This window comes from Danio rerio, chromosome 18 (assembly GCF_049306965.1).
Source record: "Danio rerio strain Tuebingen ecotype United States chromosome 18, GRCz12tu, whole genome shotgun sequence".
Classification (NCBI taxonomy): domain Eukaryota; kingdom Metazoa; phylum Chordata; class Actinopteri; order Cypriniformes; family Danionidae; genus Danio; species Danio rerio.
In genome coordinates this window covers 770,292-792,500 of record NC_133193.1, presented here as the reverse complement: position 1 = coordinate 792,500, position 22,209 = coordinate 770,292, and the positions used below count along the sequence as shown (strand labels likewise).

The 22,209-nt window shown below is 37.3% G+C and overlaps 2 protein-coding genes across 4 annotated transcripts in view; one reads left to right on the top strand and one right to left on the bottom strand.

Moving 5' to 3' along the window:
- The window catches only part of LOC141378779 (uncharacterized), a 15,501-nt gene extending 484 nt beyond the window's left edge, over positions 1-15,017 (bottom strand). The window contains exons 1-8 of one of the 2 annotated variants that reach the window (XM_073930111.1): positions 14,965-15,017; positions 14,194-14,227; positions 13,735-13,781; positions 5,231-7,053; positions 5,043-5,129; positions 1,648-1,698; positions 1,288-1,353; positions 1-545 (exon numbers count right to left, since the gene is read on the bottom strand). The exon at positions 1-545 is cut by the window's left edge and continues 484 nt beyond it. In XM_073930111.1, the coding sequence (XP_073786212.1) occupies positions 439-545; positions 1,288-1,353; positions 1,648-1,698; positions 5,043-5,129; positions 5,231-6,881 (1,962 nt within the window). In that variant the 5' untranslated portion in view covers positions 6,882-7,053; positions 13,735-13,781; positions 14,194-14,227; positions 14,965-15,017 and the 3' untranslated portion in view covers positions 1-438. The remainder of the gene's footprint in view (positions 546-1,287; positions 1,354-1,647; positions 1,699-5,042; positions 5,130-5,230; positions 7,054-13,734; positions 13,782-14,193; positions 14,228-14,964) is intronic. The other variant, XM_073930112.1, reaches the window with a different exon arrangement.
- Positions 15,018-20,417: 5,400 nt separating this feature from the next.
- thsd4 (thrombospondin type 1 domain containing 4) overlaps positions 20,418-22,209 on the top strand; it is a 59,559-nt gene continuing 57,767 nt past the window's right edge. Inside the window, exons 1-3 of one of the 2 annotated variants that reach the window (XR_012394117.1) lie at positions 20,418-20,662; positions 21,565-21,609; positions 21,698-21,755. Coding sequence is in view for 1 of the 2 variants with exons in the window: in XM_073930103.1 (XP_073786204.1) it covers positions 21,587-21,609; positions 21,698-21,755 (81 nt within the window). In the remaining variant the exon portion in view is untranslated. The remainder of the gene's footprint in view (positions 20,663-21,564; positions 21,610-21,697; positions 21,756-22,209) is intronic. The other variant, XM_073930103.1, reaches the window with a different exon arrangement.

Genomic DNA, 22,209 nt, shown 5'->3' with positions numbered 1-22,209 from the left:
AAAAACTCAATACAACTCGGAAGTGTTTTAGTGTTTTAAACATTTATTTAAATGTTAACTTGAACGTTTTAGTATACTGCTCTTTAAGCAGATGCATGTTGAGTTTGCTTAAACAAGATTCACATACATGTTGCCTTTAACAAAGACAAAACTGGTGAAGGCCGTTTTACATTTTTTTGCTTTAACGAAATCAAACTTGTTGCTTTCAACAATCATGAAAAAAAAACAGTGGTGAAGGCCCTTTCACCTACCTTTCACATTTTTTTAAGTAATATATTTTCTTTCTTCCGGCAAACACGAAAAAAATAATTAGATGAAGGTCCTTACCTTTCACAACTTTTTCTTTAGGGAATCAATGCGATTTTTTACATAAAATTTCACCCCCTCCCAACTTCTATTTTGAAGTGCTGCTGGGGAACTTTCGATACAGTTCATGCACTAGGCTTTACCAGGAACCTTTCCAGACATTATGAATTCCATCATTGTCTTCTCCACGGCCTTGATCTCCTCCAAAGACCACCTTCTTCGCTCGTTTTGTGAAGATCCTGAATAAAATTTAAAACATAATTAGTGAAAAAAAGACTTAAAGACCAAATAAAACTAATTCCTGGTCTTTAGTGTGTCTCATTGTTTTTAAAGTTGTATACACATTTTTGCTAAAATTTAGTTGATGGCTGAAAATCTGTCATGTTTACATCACCCAGCAATAAAAGGAAAAAAATGCTTGCAATTAGTCACCATGTAAGTTTAACTATTCTCGTAAATTACAGCAAGATGTCTAAAACTTTTAGTTAATAGTTATTTGTGAGCTTCTGCATGCAGGCCACTTTTCATATGCTAACGAATATGTTATGCTATCAAAAATCAGATAATTTCAGAAACTGATTTTTATTTGTTTACATTCAAATCAGTTAAGCAGCTGCAAAGAAAACCACATTTACATACGATTCTAAGGTTTGACAGATCAAAAGCAGTAGCTAAAAAATGACTAATTATGACTTTTTTACTGTACTGTACCTGCAAATGCAGCACTTTTTTTGTGATTCTGCATCAACTTTGTGAGTCAACAACATGATTTAAGGCTTTAATTAAACAGTATATGTAATATTACAGCTGCCCCTATATAAAAGTGCCCGCAGTATGAAGCAGGCAGTATTGATTGAATTCATGGATAATGACTAGAAGGAAATCCGTTTGTGACGTCTACCTTGCATGTACATGAATAAACTTTAGAAGAAAAACAGAAAGGGCAACTTATTTCAGAAGACATTTTAAAAAACAGCTTACTCTTTGTTCTGTGCGGTTCCGGCAAGTCCTTGCTAGTCGGCTGCAGTTTTTTAGGATTCTTGCCTCCTACAAACATACGAGTACAACTGAGAACATTATTCAGTAATGGCACAGAATACCTACTAAGTAAATTAGCAGTAAATTTGTCACACATGTATTTAAGAAAATATTAGCAGTCGAAAACATATTTTCACTTCATCCTCAGGATATAAAAATATATAATATAGAACATATAGAATAGAAAAATAATGAAAGCAAGTAAAGGGCAAATCATAAAAGCAGTGCACAGAATGAATTTTATTCACAATTATAACAACGTCAGAAGTTTTTAAAGCATCTTTTTTATTTAAATCTCATTACCTTTGGATGGTTCTTGGTGTTGTCCAACCTCAGCAGACTTCTTTGATTTCTCTGAAAAACAATACATCTCTTTTAGCACAAGATTTTTCAATAATAACTCTTAAATACCAATATCAGACCGTTGTCACAGCCACCTCCCCAACCTGAATCCCAGTACACCTGACCACAGTTCCCTAATAACTGATTAATTACACCCCTCATCAGTTTCCTTTATAACCAATTACTCTGCACTTACCCATTGCTACTTACCTGTTATTGTCAACACATTTGTTCATTTCGCTAACCAATCCTTCAAAGCTTTCAGTATGGCCACAGAAGCACTCTCGACCTCCAAACATTTATTCTGTTTCCACCCAGGTTCATCCACCAATGGCAATTTCACTCACCAGACTTTGACAGTAGCTAGTGGGTGGAACGAGACCGTGCTCATTAGAACCTATCAACAAAGCTTGAACCCAAACATTCGTTCTGCTATTATGATGTACAACACCATTGAGTAATGGTGTCTGCCTATTGCCTATTCCAATCACTATCTGCTTGCCATATCTCCAACGCCACTCACGAGCTTGCCTCCTATGCTGCCTGTACTCCGGTACCAGATCTCTTGCAAGTGTACCTTACCCACGTCTCAAGCACAGAAGCTGAATGCCACCTACCTGCTGAAGTATGTTTATTCTGCACTGCCCCTGGACATTTATTCATAGACTGCCTCATCAAGCCCCACGTCCAGTGTTGAATCCTGATACCCAAATCATGTCAGTGGTCGCATCAGAGTATTCTGCATTACAGGAGGTCTTTAGTAAATGGGCAACCCCTTATCTTCCATCTCATCAGACATGGGACTGCACTATCCAGCTGCTGCCTAGAGCACAAGGCTATGGATGAGTGTGTGGAGGACTTGATCATCAATCTCACTGCCTGCTTCCAGGTTCTTCTTTGTGGGCAAAAACAATGGAAGTCTCCATTATTGCATTACATTTACATTTTACATTTAGTCATTTAGCAGATGCTTTTATCCAAAGCGACTTACAAATGAGGACAAGGAAGCAACTTACACAACTATAAGAGCAACAGTGAATAAGTGCTGTAGGCAAGTTTCAGGTCTGTAAAGAAAGTATAAGAAGCAAAAACATTAGTAATTTTTTTTTATTAGTGGAGGAGCCAGAGAGGCAATTGCAGATTAGGAAGGGAAGTGGAGACTAAATAGTTGAGTTTTTAGTCGTTTCTTGATGACAGCGAGTGACTCTGCCGTTCTGATGCAGTTAGGGAGTTCATTCCACCCACTGGGCAGATTGAATGCGAGAGTTCGGGAAAGTGATTTCTTTCCTCTTTGGGATGGAACCACGAGGCGACGTTCATTCACAGAACGCAAGTTTCTGGAGGGCACATAGATCTGCAGGAGTGAGAGCAGATAAGAAGGGGCAAAGCCAGAAGTCACTTTGTAGGCAAACATCAGAGCTTTGAATTTGATGCGAGCAGCAACTGGCAGCCAGTGCAAACAGATGAGCAGTGGAGTGACATGTGCTCTTTTAGCTTCATTAAAGACCACTCGTGCTGCTGCGTTCTGAAGCAGATGAAGAGCATTAAATACCACACACTGAACTCCCAGGTAGTCCAGTTGCCTTACTTACCGACTGGAAGATGTAAAAGACAGCTTTCGTCAACCCTTTTGGTACTGCAAGTACCAGGTCATGCTGTATGTACTCTCCATCTTCCCAGCCATCTTTCATTATGCAAGGTGTTTTGTGAGTTCCTCCATTGTTTTGTTATTGTCTATATTGAAGACATCCTGATTAACTCCCTTAACTTGGCCAAATAGTGCCAGCACATCACAGCGGTCTTATAACATCTTTGCCTACAAACCAGGGCAGTAGAAGACCCTCTGAGGCAGTAGAAGACCCTCTGGCTCCTGCAAGCTTGGTATTGGTGGCACAGTGGATGCCAGTGGCCAAAGATGTTATCAGCTCCATCCGTACCCAACATCACATAAGGGTATCAGGAGCCTCCTCTGGAGAAGACTGTAATCTCAGGCAGTCACCACAGCCACCTTCCCCACCTGAATCCTAATCAATCCGATCAAAATCCCCTGCTTACATTTTTATCGCACCTCTGCGCTCCCTCATCAGTTCCTTTTATTAACAGTCACTCTGCTCTTACCCAGAGTTTGATCTACGGTTCACACCAATGAACTTACCTGACTCACCCATTGCTACTTACCTGTTTGCTGTTGTTGGTTCTTTGTGTCCTGGTCTCATTGTTTTTTGTGTTCTCCTAGATTAATACCACTACCTGCACACAAAGACTCTAAAATAAGCAACAGGCCAATAATGATTACCTGCTCCACTCAGTGCGATGTTCAGACCTAACTTTGTTAACCGCATCAGCTAAACTCTCCCACTCTATTTTTTTCTTTTGTTATTAATTCTGGAGGACAAACTTGCAAATAAAACAGTTTTTCTCTGGTCTACCTCCGAAAACAGCACCTCACATTCACATTCTGTTCAAAGTTCCTTTTTTTGCTTCATTTTGCCGTTACTTTTTCGTTGGGTTTTGCCAAAGTAGAGTCATTAGCATATTCATACGGGGGAGGAGGCAGGGAGGGGTTTTGTGCTCGTGCATGTTGCGCTCAGTTTCACGTTCATTCAGATGTACAAACAGAATATGCGCAAGATTTAGCGTACGCAGTGTTTCATACATCTGAATTTTTTTTCTGTGTTTTAGTATGATTTCCACGCAAGTCTTCGTACATGAGGCCCCTGGTCTCTTGATTTATCCTGTCTCCAGTCTCACTGTGTGCATGACTACAGCAATGACACCCAGTTTTTTTTCCCAAGTAATGTGTACCATTTTCCACCTTTCCCATCATTTCCTTTCAGTTGAAGAACATTGAGAATTTAATAAGATCATTACTAATGAGAATGTTTAAAATAATAATTTTAATTGTCACTTATTGTGCTGTGTGCTTTAAGAATATGTTGTCCTTAATGTTTTTTTTCGGGACTAAAAGCAAGCTGAAAAGAAAAGTGAATGATGTGTGTAAACAGCAGAAGTGATTTCCTCCATGTTTAGGCGAACACACTTTCACTTTCATGCAATGAAGATAATGCACAGAGGAAAGATGACTGTGGAGCTGCATTTTTCACAGGTGTCTAAACACTAAGAGCTGTATGATAAACACAACAGCAACAACAATGTCAGCAGGAGGACATTATTATGGAGAGTAGCAAACATGATTTAATACTGAGTTTCATTTCACTTTTCTTCCATGACAGGTACAAGCCTTAACACTGACAATACATGACAATAAACCATACATTTGCTTTTATTTTACTATGTTTGTGGTCATTATTCCTTGCTAAGCACAAAACAAATAACACACATTACACATACAGTACCTGCTGAATTTGAAGGTGAGGCACCATTTCCAGTTGACTCAATCTCATTTTCAGACTCGGATCCATCACTGTCTAGCAAAAGTTTCTCTATAACAGACAAAATTATTAGGCAACAACTTTTGAATAACATTCAACAATTGTCTATAACTAATGCTGGTGTTCCCGGTAATAACCCAGGAATACTTTACCTTGGGGATCAATCTGGATTTCATCCAAATTCTGTCCTTTAAACTGTGAAAGCTGTCCTCGTTCCATGGCCATCAAGACTTTGCTAATTTTTGCTAGCTGCAATGTGCCTTCAGGAAGTCTGTAATATTGCCTGTGGACCCTGATGTCATGCCCTAAAAAATCTGCGAGGTTATCCATTTCATTCTCTTTTAAGTTTAGCACCTTAGACATAGTGGCCATGTGCTTTCGCAGTTTGGTGGAGGACAATGCCTCGGGGTGCTTTGCTCCACAGCTTTTTGCTATGTTACGAATGACGTCAGATCCTCTGAAGAAAGTGAGAGCTTGGGGTCTTCCGAACATAAAGACGTTCTCATCTGGCACATCACAGCTGCGGCGAGTCTTCACCAACAACTCCATTGAGACGACCATATTAGGAGTGAGCAAAATGGGGACTTTTCTGCCACGTTTTCCTCGGACTTCGATTCTTTGAAAATGACTACAAAGTGACTTCTCTAGATCGGACAGAGCAAGCTCAACATCCGGATGAGTTGAGGATGTGTCCCTTAATGTAAACGAATTAAGTGACATCTTAGACACCTCTCCTTCCCTTCTTCGATTAAATAGTATCACCTGACAAAGCGTGACTTTGGCAAGTTCTGCCCAGTGCTTCATACTTTGTTCTTCCTCAAGTCTTGCTTGATATGCCTTACTTTGGCAGTCAAGATACTGATGCATTTTCTTCACATCTTCCGCAAACGGAAGAAGCTGTGGACAGTTCCATTTAACTTCACTCAAATTACGAAGGGCCTGGGATGACACACACTCACTCCATTTAGTGTCACATATTTGCTTGAAGGCTTGCACGTTGCTAAGACTATTCTTATCATCTGCCATCATGGCATCACACTCAATAATGCTGGCCATCTTCTTGAGGTTGTGCCCTAACTTCAGTGCTAAAGATGGTGTTTTAAATGTGCTTGTCTCTTCGTTCAAGCCAGCTACACTGTGAACTGCTTGAATAACATAAGGGAAATTAGCTGGAATAAAGAAATCAGACACCTCCTTCAGCTTACCATTTTTTTTCCCTTCGAGGACAAGACGTCCAGTTTCACGCATTTTTTGCCTGATGTATTCATGCTTCGTAACATCATGGCCATGCTTATTGAAGAGATGTTGCCCTAATTTCAGTATGATTTTCTCTTTGCGGACAACATGGGTTATCTCATCGTCATGCATATCAAGCACCATTTTCCAAAACCTTTCACTTATACTGTCTGGAACAGGTTCAGCATATGAGCAAAGTGACTGAACACGAGTTTTCCCTGGCTTCATTTTGTTAATTTTCTGGCTCAGCTGGCATCTTTGCATATGCCGCCATAGCGATTTTCTCTTCAGATACGCTGAACAGTTAATGCAGTGCAAATAATCACTTGCATTTACTGGTGCAGTGGATTGTTGTTTAGGAATCACCGTTCCTCTTCCTTCACTGAGTACCTGAGCGTTATGACATCGGTTCCCCTTATTCCTTAACAAACTCAGCTGTATTTTTCGCTCTTTAGAGCCTTTCGGAAAAGCAATCGCTCTTGCCACCTCTGGCTTATCTTTATGTTTAGACTCTAGGTGACGTGCGATTTTACTGAATGGTTTGAAGCAGAATAGGCAGTAAAACATTTGAAGTTGACTTTACCTTTTTCTTATTATTACTTATCTTTTTTACTAAACTCTCTACTTTTTCTGAAGTGTTACTGTCAGACTCTTCAGTATCTGGCACGTAATCATCCTCACTGATATCTGATCTTGATGAAGATTCTTCTGAAGCATAACCAAGTATTTTCTTGTTAAGCTACAAATAAAAGCCACAAGTTAGAAATCAGAAGTGACAAGACCAACGACATCTTAAAATTATGTGTATATCTGCAGCCACTGAATCGCTGGTAGTCATGACAGGCTACCAGTTTGTAACATTTTAAAAATATATATCTTATTTTGTGCTAAAAAGAAAAAACTGTGTTTTTAACCTTTTGAGGCTAAGTAAATAGAAAACAAATACAATTTTTGGGGTAAACTATAACTGTGGCTCACTGTCTAGACTGCATACTAAACACAGTGCTGAAATCTGGCACAGGTGCTCTAGTGCATGCTAACACACTACCAAATTTGGGGGCCAATTGCTGACTAGAGCACTGCAAACTGAAAATAACAAGTTTTGATGGCATGGTGAAAACACAAATCATACTTAACATAAGACTCACCAATCAAATTGAATCATTTAACACAACTAACCTTTGTTTGACACTTTGAAATCAAAAAAGAAATTTTCTCGCGTTCCTCATTTAAAGTTTTTGTATACGCCTTCACATAAAAAATATTTAAATGCGTGTATGTGTGTGTGAGAGATCGACGAACGAGTGCTCACTTCACTGCTCTGCAGATGCTGTGAACGGCTGGGTATATTTATTTTGGAGATAATATAAAATATGTTACGTACATACGTTGCTGCTGTTACGTACAAATTACGTATCAACTCAACACAATAATATCATATTACATCTAGACAAAATAGCCTAAGCTATATTAAATTAATTTAAAGAAATATTGTATATAATAAAAACATTAAATAAATAAACCATTATAAAATAAAAGCTATATCAATTTAGGTATATATAATACAAATAAATTAAACGGTTTCAAGCCATTTTTAACTTTCATTTTACAAAGGCCTATCTGGAAAAAAAGATATTTTCTAAAAACAATAAACAATGGAGGAGTTTTGAAATATTATTTATAAAGTATTTGGAGATGATGATATTAATCAAATCGTGCAAACAGAGCATTTTTGGGTGAGCGAAAGAGAAACTACCTTCTTCTTGTTTTATATTATGGCTGGTGCGCTCGGTCATCCCTCTGTTAGTGGCGAGACCACTCGATGCACGATGCCAGCAGTCGGCCAGCAAGTAAACTAATATAATGAATAAATATACATAGGCCTATGCGTATACATCACTTAATGCATTTAATAGGTTTGCATTCTGCACTGCAAGTCACTGGCCTGACAGTGGAAACGCGACATAATTTCAGCCTCACTGCTCAAGCTCTCGGACTATTGGCTCAGCCCGGCCCGATAAAAGCCCTGGCTCGCACTAGCCCAACAGTGGAAATGTATGGAGCTAGATTTGTTTCTTTATTATTCAATCAAAAATATTTAGTTTTAAAGTAAAATTAAGTATGTTGTAATTAAAGAATTAAAGATTTCAAATAAAAAACACGTTTATTTAAAAAACTTATGTCAATGATAATAAAATATTTTGGATTGCAAAAATAAACACTTGTCCTATTATGCTGTTACCACAATTTTCATTGCATACTCATTAATTTTGCTCTCTTTTCTGCTGTCTTTTATTGCACATCTAGAATCTTTGCTTGCAGGTTGAAATATTTTGCTTGTGAGTTGAAAAGTTTTGAACCCTTGAATGCCGGGGTTAATTTTGTATCTTTATTACTCAAACAAACATATGAAGTTTGACCAAAAGTAGGTAGAATGCAATTAAAAAATTAAAGATTTTAAATAATAAAAAAACATTTATTTAAAAAAATTCACACTACAAAAAATAAACTATTGCCATGTTATGCGGTTACCACCAGATTAATGCACTGTGTGCTCATTTATTTTGCTTTCGGTTTTGTTTCACTTTTTGCGAATCTAAAATTTTTGCTTTTGAGTTGAAAAGTTTTGCGAGTTGAAAACTGCAGCTCAGTGGGCGGAATCTTCTGAAACACCTTATTCTATTAGTCATCTTGATTGAGGTCACAGATTGGCCTCGCCCATTACATTTTCGCGCGGTTGGAATGGACTGCCGTGCCTTCTGTGACAGGAGCGAGCTATGGCGAGCAGCAGGTCTTCTTCAAGGTAGGTTAACTGAAACTATATAAAGTAAAGTATAATAACTTGTGTATTACCATACATATTTCCCATCTAAATATGTTACGACTGCTAGTATTAAACTCTGTCTAGTCAGTGATATTTTTGAATTCTCTCGATAAACTAACATTAGCTGTCGGCCATCAGTACTGTACAGTTGTAAAGGACAACGCAAGGCCAGTGTATTTTGGAAAATATACATTGATGTACCATTAAAGTCAGGCTTTTTGTCTGTAGATGATGGCCAGGTGTACAGTAGGTCTGCAAACAGACTGGGATACATTCTCGGCAACCATTAATCTTCAGTTAGTTTCCAGACAAAAGCTACTGTCTCTTTGAACTGGAGCATCATATTTATTCTCCACTGTTAGAAAATGTAGTAACTCAGTGTATGTATATTTCATTACAAACGTGACAAATATTTATTTAGTATATTTCGTTTCGCATATAAATGTTAGTTCATACATTAGTTAACTTGAATTAATTATGAACAGGATATCTGTTAAGCAATAATTAATCTTTGTTAATGTTAACTAAACATATTAATGCATAAGTTAAAAAATGATGGTGAACGAGTTTGTTTAGCATAAACTTTGTTAACTTAGTCATGTTCTATTGTATCTGCTTATATTAACAGCTTGATGTAATTAGCCAATGTTTATGGACAAATACAATAATGTATTTGTTCACTGACTAGATAATAGGGATGTAACGGTATCAGAATTTCACGGTTCGGTAATACCTCGGTATGAATGTCACGGTACGGTATTTATTGAATCATTTACAGGAAAAAAAAAACTTTTGAAAATACTCCAAAAAAAGTGCCAAAAGTGTCAATGACATACAAATTAGCCATCTATCTGTAAGCTTTGAAACACTAACTTCAATTTTAATAACAAAAAAATATTAAACCATGTAAAAAAATAAAGTTTCAATTTAGTATTGTTGAAAACTCATCACATTCAACATTTAATCATTCACTCACTTAGATAGAGATGGGTTTAAAGGAAAATTATCATATAATTATAATCTGGTAAAAGCTGGTATCTCTGGGCATTTACAATGTCCCCTGCAACAGAAAAAAACCCTCTCATTTGGGACTGAGGTTTCTGGAACAAGAGAGATATGACTTGGCCCAGGTTGACAGCAGTGGGGTAACATTGTGCATTGTCTTTCCCCCACTTGAGAAGACAAATCATGAGTGAGATAGAGGTCTCTTTGCGGTACAAGTCAATGTCTGAATCAATCTGAACAGTGTGCTGTGTTTCTGCAGTCCCCATGACTTTTATTAGTCGTATTCCCCAACTTGCAGGCACGTGCAAACATAGGGCTCAACCTGTGCAGTGCACATGCCCTTTTTAGTCTTGGATAGAAAATGCCCTTCCAAAACGATCAAAAGTGCCCCCGCGACGCGACACACCCTCCGTCCAATCCAGCCCTTCAGTAGGCGCGCGACAACACCTCTCTTGAATATGCGCGCTCAACCCCCCCTCGGCGCTTTACAATACGCGCGCCACAACACAGCTGATCAGAACGCGCGCGACAGCACCGCTATTCAGCACGCGCGCGGCGACAACACCTGCTTTAGGTTCGATCATTTCCATCTTTTTTTCATCTCCGCTACTAGCAGCACACTCCATTTCCGCATTACTGGATCTGTAGCGACAACAGACCGCAAAGGATTATGGCCACGCCGGGGCTGATGGGAAATGAAGTTTCAGCTACGTCCCGTTCGCTTCATTCGCCTGAGCAAATTTTCTCAGGAGACCTATAGTTTTACCGAGTCATGCGACTTCGGTAATATCGAAAAAATTAATATTGCGGTATGACGGTATTTACAATACCGTTACATCCCTACTAGATAACATAACTAAATAAACAGCATTTATTCAGTAATACTACATTTTTGTTAACGGAAACTTATACAAATAGTAATGTTACTTAATGCAGCAAATACTGAACAGCTCACATTCTTCAACAGGCATGTCATTCATGTTTGTAGACTTTTTACTAACATGATTTATCTCTAGCAAAGCATTAGTTGAGGGAATTAGGAACATTGTTGTAAAATGTGCACTACTTCAACACGCTACATTTGTAAACTGACTTACCACTAACCCAACATTATAACTGATGTGTTACTAACATCTTTGGGTTTATTACAAAGCAGTAATTAATGATTTTACTGGAGATATATATATATATATATATATATATATATATATTAAGAACAATTATGTTAGTAAAGAATTAACGTTGGAGAGGTGCACACTTCATAATAAGCTTTCTGATTTCCTTAAAAAATGCTCAGTTACTGAGTGATAAACCATGTTAGTAAAGAGTTTGCAAATGTTAGTAACACAATATACAATGTTAAAGTCGTTTTGAAAAGTAACAGGGCAGTTTGCAGGTGATCTTCGCTATATAATTTGTTTAGGCATTATTGCAAATATTTGGTCTTTAAAGGAACTGGTATAAATCAGTTGTAAATTAATAAATGTATTTATAAAACAACAATACATAGACACGAGAGATATGTGGATTATAAATATTACATTAATCAGAACAATTTTCTCATCTGTTTCTTCAATTTATCCTTACAGGTTGATCACTCAGTCTTAGCGGTCGTAAAACATCTGCTTTGACTCCTGCGATGTCCACATCTACACTGTCTTAAATCAACGAATCAACATCCACAATGATTCCACAGGCGTCTCCATCTGCATTGTCTACTTAGACATCAACATCTGCACTGACTGACCAGACATTTATTCACTAAACTCATCAATCACCACCTGATGTGTGTTGAATTATTTTCTGGAATTGTGTCGGATTTCGACAATAGTAGATTTTGACTTTTTACAAGTGATTTTAAATGTATTTTTTTATACATTTATTGTTTCCCTTTCTGGAATTTATTTTGCATTGAAGAAATATAAATGTTTTATTTTATTTTATTAATTCAGCTAAAATATTTCCCAGCTGTAGCTTTTAATAACAAAAATACTGTTACATAAATGGTATAATACACTTTACTGCAGTATAGTAAAGCACTATAGCATGTGTCTGTATAAATTATATTTTTATGTGGAAGATATGTGTAGAAGATACATTTATTTAGTAGTGCATTTGCCAACATATACGTATTTTTTATACGGTATACGGTTTAAGTAATAATACAGTAGTAGTAGGGATGTTAAAAAATGCCTGTCAGCTATAATTTAACATAAAATCGTGGCAGCGACCTAAATCTACCTTTTAAAAATGAGTTTACAGTCCATCTCATGTATATATATATAGCGTTTTCACGCGATTGTACTGGACTCCTTTAGTGACCAGAGCGAGCAACAGGTCTTCTTCAAGATAAGTATAATAACTTGTATATTACCATCCACATTTTCCTAAACTCTGTCTAGTCAGTGATATTGATGAATACTCTCGATTGACTAACATTAGATGAAATATGTGCAAGATATATATATATATATATATTAGAGATATAAGATATATATATATATATATATATATATATATATATATATATATATATATATATATATATATATATATAAATAAAACAATACATGTGTTCAAAAGTATGTGCACAGCTGAGACGTGCACAACTGTGTTCTCCATCGCATCTGCATCCAGATTATATTGGTGGACTTACAGCTAATCTGACTAGACAGAGTTTAATACTAGCAGTCGTAACATATTTAGATGGGAAATATGTATGGTAATACACAAGTTATTATACAGTTTCAGTTAACCTACCTTGAAGAAGACCTGCTGCTCGCCATAGCTCGCTCCTGTCACAGAAGGCAAGGCAGTCCATTCCAACCGTGCGAAAATGTAATGGGCCTGGCCAATCTGTGACCTCAATCAAGATGACTAATAGAATAAGGTGTTTCAGAAGATCCCGCCCACTGAGCTGCAGTTTTCAACTCGCAAAACTTTTCAACTCAAAAGCAAAAATTTTAGATTCGCAAAAAGTGAAACAAAACCGAAAGCAAAATAAATGAGCACACAGTGCATTAATCTGGTGGTAACCGCATAACATGGCAATAGTTTATTTTTTGTAGTGTGAATTTTTTTAAATAAATGTTTTTTTATTATTTAAAATCTTTAATTTTTTAATTGCATTTTACCTACTTTTGGTCAAACTTCATATGTTTGTTTGAGTAATAAAGACACAAAATTAACCCCGGCATTCAAGGGTTCAAAACTTTTCAACTCACAAGCAAAATATTTCAACCTGCAAGCAAAGATTCTAGATGTGCAATAAAAGACAGCAGAAAAGAGAGTAAAATTAATGAGTATGCAATGAAAATTGTGGTAACTGCATAATAGGACAAGTGTTTATTTTTGCAATCCAAAATATTTTATTATCATTGACATAAGTTTTTTAAATAAACGTGTTTTTTATTTGAAATCTTTAATTCTTTAATTACAACATACTTAATTTTACTTTAAAACTAAATATTTTTGATTGAATAATAAAAAAACAAATCTAGCTCCATAGAAATGCGGCTAATGACTTGTGATGGCTTTGGAGAGTTTAGATGTTGAAAAATACAGTTCTATGAATCACTAGTGGCTGCTTACCTTTGTCTCTTCTTTAGCACAAGCTGTCACCTCATCCACTGCAAATTCTGTCACAGATGACAGGAATGTTATTCAGGTTGACAATGAACAATGCCAATATGGCTGTTCATACTAAAGTAAAACATTCATTTCAGTAAAACTTCAATACATTTTTGGTTTGTTTCCTTGTACTAGTTACAGTTCTAAAACCCTTAAAATAAATATCACTATAGGATAACAAATCCAGAAGACTTAGCTAAAGCCTTTTCAACAACACACAGAACACTTAAAAAATAATGTCTATGTTTAGTTAACCATTAAAATAATGCACGATTATGCTGGATATTTCTTTTATTTAAAGGTTGTGCTCTAACAAAGTTAAACTCAGGTTAGTCTGGCTCAAAAAGTGGAGTATGATTCTTATATGTAAGGATTATTTTGAGTACTAGCTAACAGGACAATTCATGATCTTAACGTTACCTGTGCATCCAGAGCATCTGTCACTTTTATCGTCCTGCAAGCACAAGTGTGATAATCAGTCAAACATCATGCTCTAACATTACCTTATACTGTCATTACAACTGCAATACTGTAGTATAATTTGACAATAATTAAATATTTAACACTGTGAAATAAGACTAGACATATTCATGACATTTGACTGAAAATTCGCATTTTTTTAATCTAGAAAACTCCCTTATAAAAACTAGAAATATTGTACTGAATTAATTTAAATTGTCTCTTGCATTACTGAAGAACAACATTCCTATTTTTGTGGATAAAAGTAAATAGATTTTGCCTGGCCAGAGGCCTGCTGCACGTGCAGGTCGCTAACGTTAACAATAACAAAAATGATCAAAACATCTTGGTAAAAATATGCAGTCTGGCAAGAACATGAATTCAAACAATATTTCAAAAGTAAACGAAGATTATACGTAAATGTACGCAAATACAGTAAACGTTTAATGTACAGTTAAATTGCAAAATCTCTTAGCAATTCCAACGTTTGGCTTAAAACGCGATCGTAAGAAACTAACTTTAACGTTACAGTTAAAGTTACCCTAACTAATATTATTGTCAGTTTGATACATTAATCTGTACTTTCTGCAAAGCAGCTTCGAGATTATGCCGATTATCAAAAGCGCTTGATACATAAAATAACGCGATTTTTATGATATAATATAGTTGCAAACAATACATAAACATAAACATTCGCATATATTGAAGTGATCGTACAAATCATAAACTTACCTGTCCTTCAGACATGTTGACGTCTTCGCGCCTTTACTCACAGCATCCTCTCTGACCCTGTCCTGCTGTGTCGCAGGTGTGTGTGTGGGGGGGAGGGGATGGTCGCGGTGGGGACGCAAAATCTCCGGTCACGTGTAATGTCACACACTCTCCCGCGCTGCTTTAGCGCGGGTCGCCGACTGAACCGCGGTCTGGCGCATGCATACACAGCGGATGGCCTTCAGCAGCAATCCAGCACTGACAGCTCTAATGTGTCAGTCGAACTTTTACTGGAAATTATTCAGCTTATTACCCGAACATATTTGCTCTAACTAAATAAATGCATTATGGTATAAGGGAATTTTAATAGCTTAACGAAAAAAAGTTATAATTAAGATACAAAGAACCCCCTTATTATTAAATGCTGTATTCTGACAACACATAAATAAATGGATCCCATTTAGAACTATTAAAGAATTCACAAAAAAAAAATTCATGAACTATTACAAACACTTGTAATAAATAAAGGCATTCAATCCTGCTGTCAGGGTGTAAATAATACAACATGTGTTTTATTATGTTTCCATTCATTCATTCATGTTTAGTCCCTGATTGGGGTCGCCATAGCGGAATAAACTGCCATTATGTGTCCATTATGTTTTATTATAATACCAACATTTGGTAATTTAACATTTTGGACCAGATAAATGTATTAGATGTGATGCATTGACCATGCACACCTACATACATCCATTACTTTATTATTAAAAGGGAATAAACTACTGTTTATTGCAACTTATCTGAACATCATTATCAAAACTCTTTAATATGTCCAGTCAATTTAATATGAGCATGTAATACCATCTAACTACATCTTTATGGTATTCTTTAAGGCAAACAGGCCTAAATAAATGCAAGGCCCTTAAAATGGTTTGTTCATCTTCAACTACTGATACCAGCACATCACAGGCCTATCTAATAGAAAGTGTGGCAAAATGAAATGGTTTGTGGGAATATTCCTGAGCAGGTATAATAGCTTACGTGATGGTAGCTCCAGAGAGCCTCACAGCACCTACACTGCTCTTAAAGAGAGTCTAGCAGCAGAGCGAGTGAAGCAAGAGTGTGTAGGGGTTGTTGCTGGATCAGATACGTTTGTGGCCGGAAGTTAACGAATATGATTTATATTATCTATTAAATTACCCAATAAATAGTATTTCATTAATGTCTACAACCACCCTAACCGTCACAGTACTGTAAAAATATAAATTATTGTTATACAGTGTCATAAAAAATGCTTCTGTATTGATGTGTATTTGCAGTTCCGGCCGGCCTTGTATCCTATCTACACTTTACTGTGTGGAGGGAGAGAGCTGACATCTAAAGATGGCCTCATACTGTAGGTCCATGAACCTGATTCTTCCTGCTAGTTTCAAATTATTTCAACACAACACCAGAAGTAACTGAAGTTGTTTACTGTTATTATTGTGTTATTTAAATGCACAGTTTACTTAGATACTTAGAAGTGATTGAAATGAAAGGTGTAAAACAGAACAGAAAGTGATTCAGAGCTGTTGTTCTCCTTGATGTCCTGAGAAACAGTCTGTATTAATTTTGAAGCTCATTAACGGCATCCTTAAAATGAAAGCAAACTATCTCTCTTTTCACACTTAGTTGTAATGTTCTAAACAAGGTCTGAAACCATGTCAGCACTTCTGTTGCTACTGCCTTCTCTTAAGCTAGATCCACCTTTAGGATGGCATAAAAGTGTCTTCCATAATTTAATACTCCCATAATTCTTGAAAGAATATACAGAAATCCTTAACTTAGAAATAAAATGTTTTATGTATGTAAATCTACTGTACATGTAAATTCCCATAGACTATTGTGATAAAGAGACATTGTTCATTATTTCCAGGATTTATGTAACCCTTGTGAGGGTAAAAAACCATAACGATTTGGTCCCTGTAGACATTTAACATTTGGAATCACAGAAGTCAATGTGCTGCTATGTTTATGGCAGAAGCCCATCATGTCCAGGCACCTGATGTAAGAAGTACTGGCCCTCTTGAAGCAGATGCTATATCCATTGACAGCTCTGCTAAAAGGACTAAGCTAAAACTTGTGTACTGTGATGACCGGTCCTGCACTTTGGCCTTTTTGCTGCTCCTTGTGTAACGCAGACACTATAGCATGCTTGAATCAGCCATTGCCCCTATACTTGCTCATTCCCTATGGCAGCCCTGTCTTGATGCTGGAACAGGTTTTTAAACTTTATTCAGATCTATTTATTTCACATTGTTCACATGCTTAAACTTCACAAAGACAGATGTAGCCTACTGTAGCCGACCAATTCAACCTAACAGTAGGTCAAAACTTAATTTTTTGACCCATGTTTATTAGTAACATGGTTCAGCCGGGCCAGGTATATTCTGTTTATGTTCTGTGTTCTCGCATCATTTATTCTTCCAAGCTAACCTGGCTATAGGTCTCCATAAGGACACAAGTCTCTTCTCTGTGTTCTCATTTACAGTCAATAGTGATTTTCTCATTAAAGTCTGAAGGAAGAAATAAACCCTGTGTTTATTTTAATAAAATGTAGGCTAATCTAGGCAAAGCCAAACTTTAGTTTTTTAAATATAGATGCATAGAGTAATACCATTGCATATGAACTGAGTATTACAATAAACCACACTAAAATATTTTAACCTTAACTGGTAATGTATTAATACAAGAGTGAAATACTGGCTATACTCCTTTTGATTTATTTATCAATAATGGATATTTATATCCTGAACACATAATGGATATTTGGAATCTGTTGTTAGATCTACAATAAATTGAATAAAGAGCATAATTTTTAACATATCTAATATATTCTAATCAGTTGATGCCTTGTAATATAATGTATTAAATAGTTTTTATGCTGGTCCATCAACAGTTAATGTAATAATTGAAGACAAGTAAGGGGGCGCTATAGAGTGGAGACAAAGTGACACACTTTTCCAGAACAATGACGTGGTGGGGACTGCAATATTCTGTGTGACCCCCAGGGGCGCATAGATACACAGTCACACAGAATATTCTCTTGAAAATGATCCCCAAGAGGACATTAGAGAAAATGCATGGGGTGTGTCCTAACACTATTTGGGAGGGTCTAGTGAGGCTTTGCCCGTGGGGACCTCAATTTAGGTCCCCACGGTGACATGAGTCCCCATGAGGCTGTGTGCAGTCAGGTTTAAGTCCCCACCGGGATATAAAAACAAGAACACAGAGACACACACACACACACACACACACACAGAGACACACACACACATACAGACACAACAGCCTGCAGAGACACACACACACACTAACCACACACACACACACACACACACACACACACAGAGACACAAACACACATACAGACACAACAGCCTGCAGAGACTCACGCACACACACACACACACACACACACACACACACAGACACACACACACACACACACACACACACATACATACAGACATAACAGCCTGCAGAGACTCACACACACACACACACACATACAGACACAACAGCCTGCAGAGACTCACGCACACACACTGACCACACACACACACACACAGAGACACACACACACATACAGGCACACACACTGACCACACACACACACACACACATGCAGAGACTCACGCACACACACTGACCACACACACACACACACACACACACATACACAGACACACACAGACACAGACACAGACACACACACATACAGACACAACAGCCTGCAGAGACTCACGCACACACACACACATACACTCACTTACACACACACACACATACAGACAGAGCAGCCTGCAGAAGCTCTCACACAAACACACACACACGCGCACACAGAGACACAGATACACACACACACATACAGTAAACAACAGCCTGAAGAGACTGCACACACACATGGGCCACACACACTCACACACTGACCACACACACAGACACACACACACACACACACAGAGAGACACAACAGCCTGCAAAGGCTCACACACACACACACACACACAAACACACACACACACACACATACAGACAGAGCAGCCTGCAGAAGCTCTCTCAAACACACACACACACACACACACACACACACACACACACACACACACAGACTCCTCCTCCTCACAGCTGTGTTCTTCTCTTCTCGTGTTTGAGTCTTCAGATCATTGCTGCTGTTCAGAAATTCAGCACAGATATGAAATATTCATCATAACAATTGAATAGAGCTGTTCTGTATATGAGCATACAGTCAAGAGTCGCTCATATCTGCAGTGTAGATCTGCGTTTACAGCATCATTACTGCAGTCATCAGTGTTCATGATCCTCCAGACCATCATTCATATCTCTAATACCAGTCAGACGTGTTCTATCAATAAATATGGAGATAAAACTGTCAATCAAGATAATCATAATACTATATATATATAAATAAATTTCTATATATGTTACTTTTTCTCTTGAATTTATACCAATAATATGGTATAAATTATTGGTATTTATACCAATAATTTATACCAATAATTGAATTTATACCAATAAAATCAACATCTCGCTCATTAATCATCATCATATAGTGATTTCTGAATGATCATGTGACTCTGAAGACTGCAGTGGTGATGCAGGAAATTCAGATGTATATCACATAAATAAATTACAACTTACTATGTATTTACCTAGACAGCAGCTCCTTTAAATTGTAATAATATATCAGATTTTTGCAGATTTTCTGGGATTTTTAACACTTAATTCTCAGCCTCTGTGCGCAGGAGAGTCCTCTGCTGAAACACTGCGGTGTGTATTAATGCAGGAGTGCTGGTGTGAAATGCCTGTTGTTTCTCTATAATGAATGTCTCAGTGGAAACACACCCTCTGTCCCTTGTTTTGTATTAATTCTTAAAAATAAATAAAGTTTGATTTTAATTTGGCAAGAGAAAACTGTTTTTATTGATTGAAAATATTACAGGCAGAATTGAACATACACATTGTCTTTTTAATGTTTTAAAACAATGAGAACAAGAGATAGATACATAAATAGATTGATAAATTAATTAGTAGATTAATGTATGATTAAGTTGAATAATTACTATATAAATAGACAAATTAGATTAATAAATATAAAGGTAACTAATAAATTATTAAGTGAATGAAAAATGAACAAATAAATTAAATGCTGAGGAGCTTCATGTTCACTGATGTTAAATGAGTGTAACGTGTCTGATGTTTCATATTAACTGAACTGAGCAGTCAGATGAATTATTACAGCTTAATAAACACAGTATTACTCTGCTTTACCACGGTACTAAGACCAACAACACAGTATGTGAATGTAGTGTACACTGTTTACGCACACTTGTGAGGGCACCTTTAGCATGTAGGAGCTGTGAAATGTTAAAGTAGTGTGATGTGAATATGTGTAAGCAGATTTCGGGCGCGCGCTCAGGAGTCGGGGACGCGCGCCGGCGCACGCGCTTCTTCAATCAGCGACTCTTCAACCCCTCACGGATGCTCTCTTGACGGAGAAACTAATACTGGAGTAAAAGCAGCGGCTGAACAACAATAATGATGGATATTACTGCAAATGAGCGACGCGTGAACCGCTGGATTATTAAACGCGTTGAATTGCGACGCGTCACGGTCCGTCCACACTTTCACCATTAGAGCAGTTGGAGCTCAACGGGTACTGGACTATTACCTCACTTTACTGCACTTTACCATACTAACACTGTACTTCAACATGCTATAACACTCACATTACTGCGCTTTACCGCATAATTAATGCGCTATTACCACGGTTTACCACACTATTACTTCTCTTTACCCTGTTTCACAACATTAAAGCGCTATTTATGCGGTTTATGATAATATTACTGCACTTTACCACTCTATTTCTGCGCTTTACCGCAGCTTTTACTGCACTTACTGCGCGTTACAGAAAATTAACGCACTATTACTGCACTCTGGCGCTCTTTACCGTGCCATTACTGTGCTTTACCACACTACTTCCTTTTACCAGGTTTTACAGCATAATTAACGCACACTATTTTGCCATCAACTTTGTTTGTTTACAAATGATTGGAATCATATTTTCATAGTCTTTAAGTAAACATGTTGCATTTATCAGAGCAATGCTTTTCTGAGAAGTACTAAATAATAAATTCCAGGGGTCAGAGGTCAGGTCAAATGTTAATTGAGCTCTAAAACCAGTACAATATTAGTTTGAACTTGAGTGACATCTGACCATATGCAAAAGTGTGTGTGTGTGCGCGCGCGCATGTGTGTGTACATATGTGTGTACATGTGTGAGTGTGTATACTGTGTTTTTATATGTGCCTGCATGTAAGCATTCATGTATGCACATGTATGTATAAATGCACGTGTACATATGTGTGTGTATATATGCGTGTGTGTATGAGAATGTGCATATGTGCATGATTATATACATGCATGTGTACTGTGCATATGTATATGAGTGTACGTGTGTGCACCTATGTATGCACATTCGTGTATGTATATACGCATGCATCGTGTGTGTGTGTGTATATGTGTGTACACATGTACATACTGTATGTGTGTGTATAGGTGCAGCTCTTCAGTCTTCAGTATGAGAGCAGCTCTGATCACCAGGTGAGGAGCTCAATACAATTGGCAGTATGAGGATTTTACTATATTATCACCAAATAAATGAACACAGTCTCCTGTGGTGTGTTTGCAGTGTCGCTGTGGTCTTGTGGCAGATCTTTATGTGTCATCAAGCACACAACCAGAGGAGGGTAAGATTAAACTGAGGCAGAAAAACAAATAAATCTGATGTTTCAGGTAATGTCAGTGTTTATTAGCAGCAACAAGTGTTTAAATTTACATTTGTGCCTCACTAATTAATGACAGGGGTAATTAAAGTAAATACCAATCCTAAATATTTCTTATTAATCTACTTCATCATCAGTAACTCCTCCCCTTCATTATTAGCCAATTCTCTTTATCACCAGTAGCTACTTCCCTTCACCATCAGTAGCTCCTCCCCTTCATCATCAGTTGTTTCTCCCCTTCATCATCATTGACCCCTCCCCTTCATCAGTGGCTTCTTCACTTCATCATCAGTAGCTCCTCCCCTTCATCATTAGCCCATCCACTTCATCATCATTTGTCCCTCCCCTTTATTAGTAGCTCCTCCTCTTCATCGTCAGTAGCTTCTCCCCTTCATCATTAGCCCATCTACATCATCAT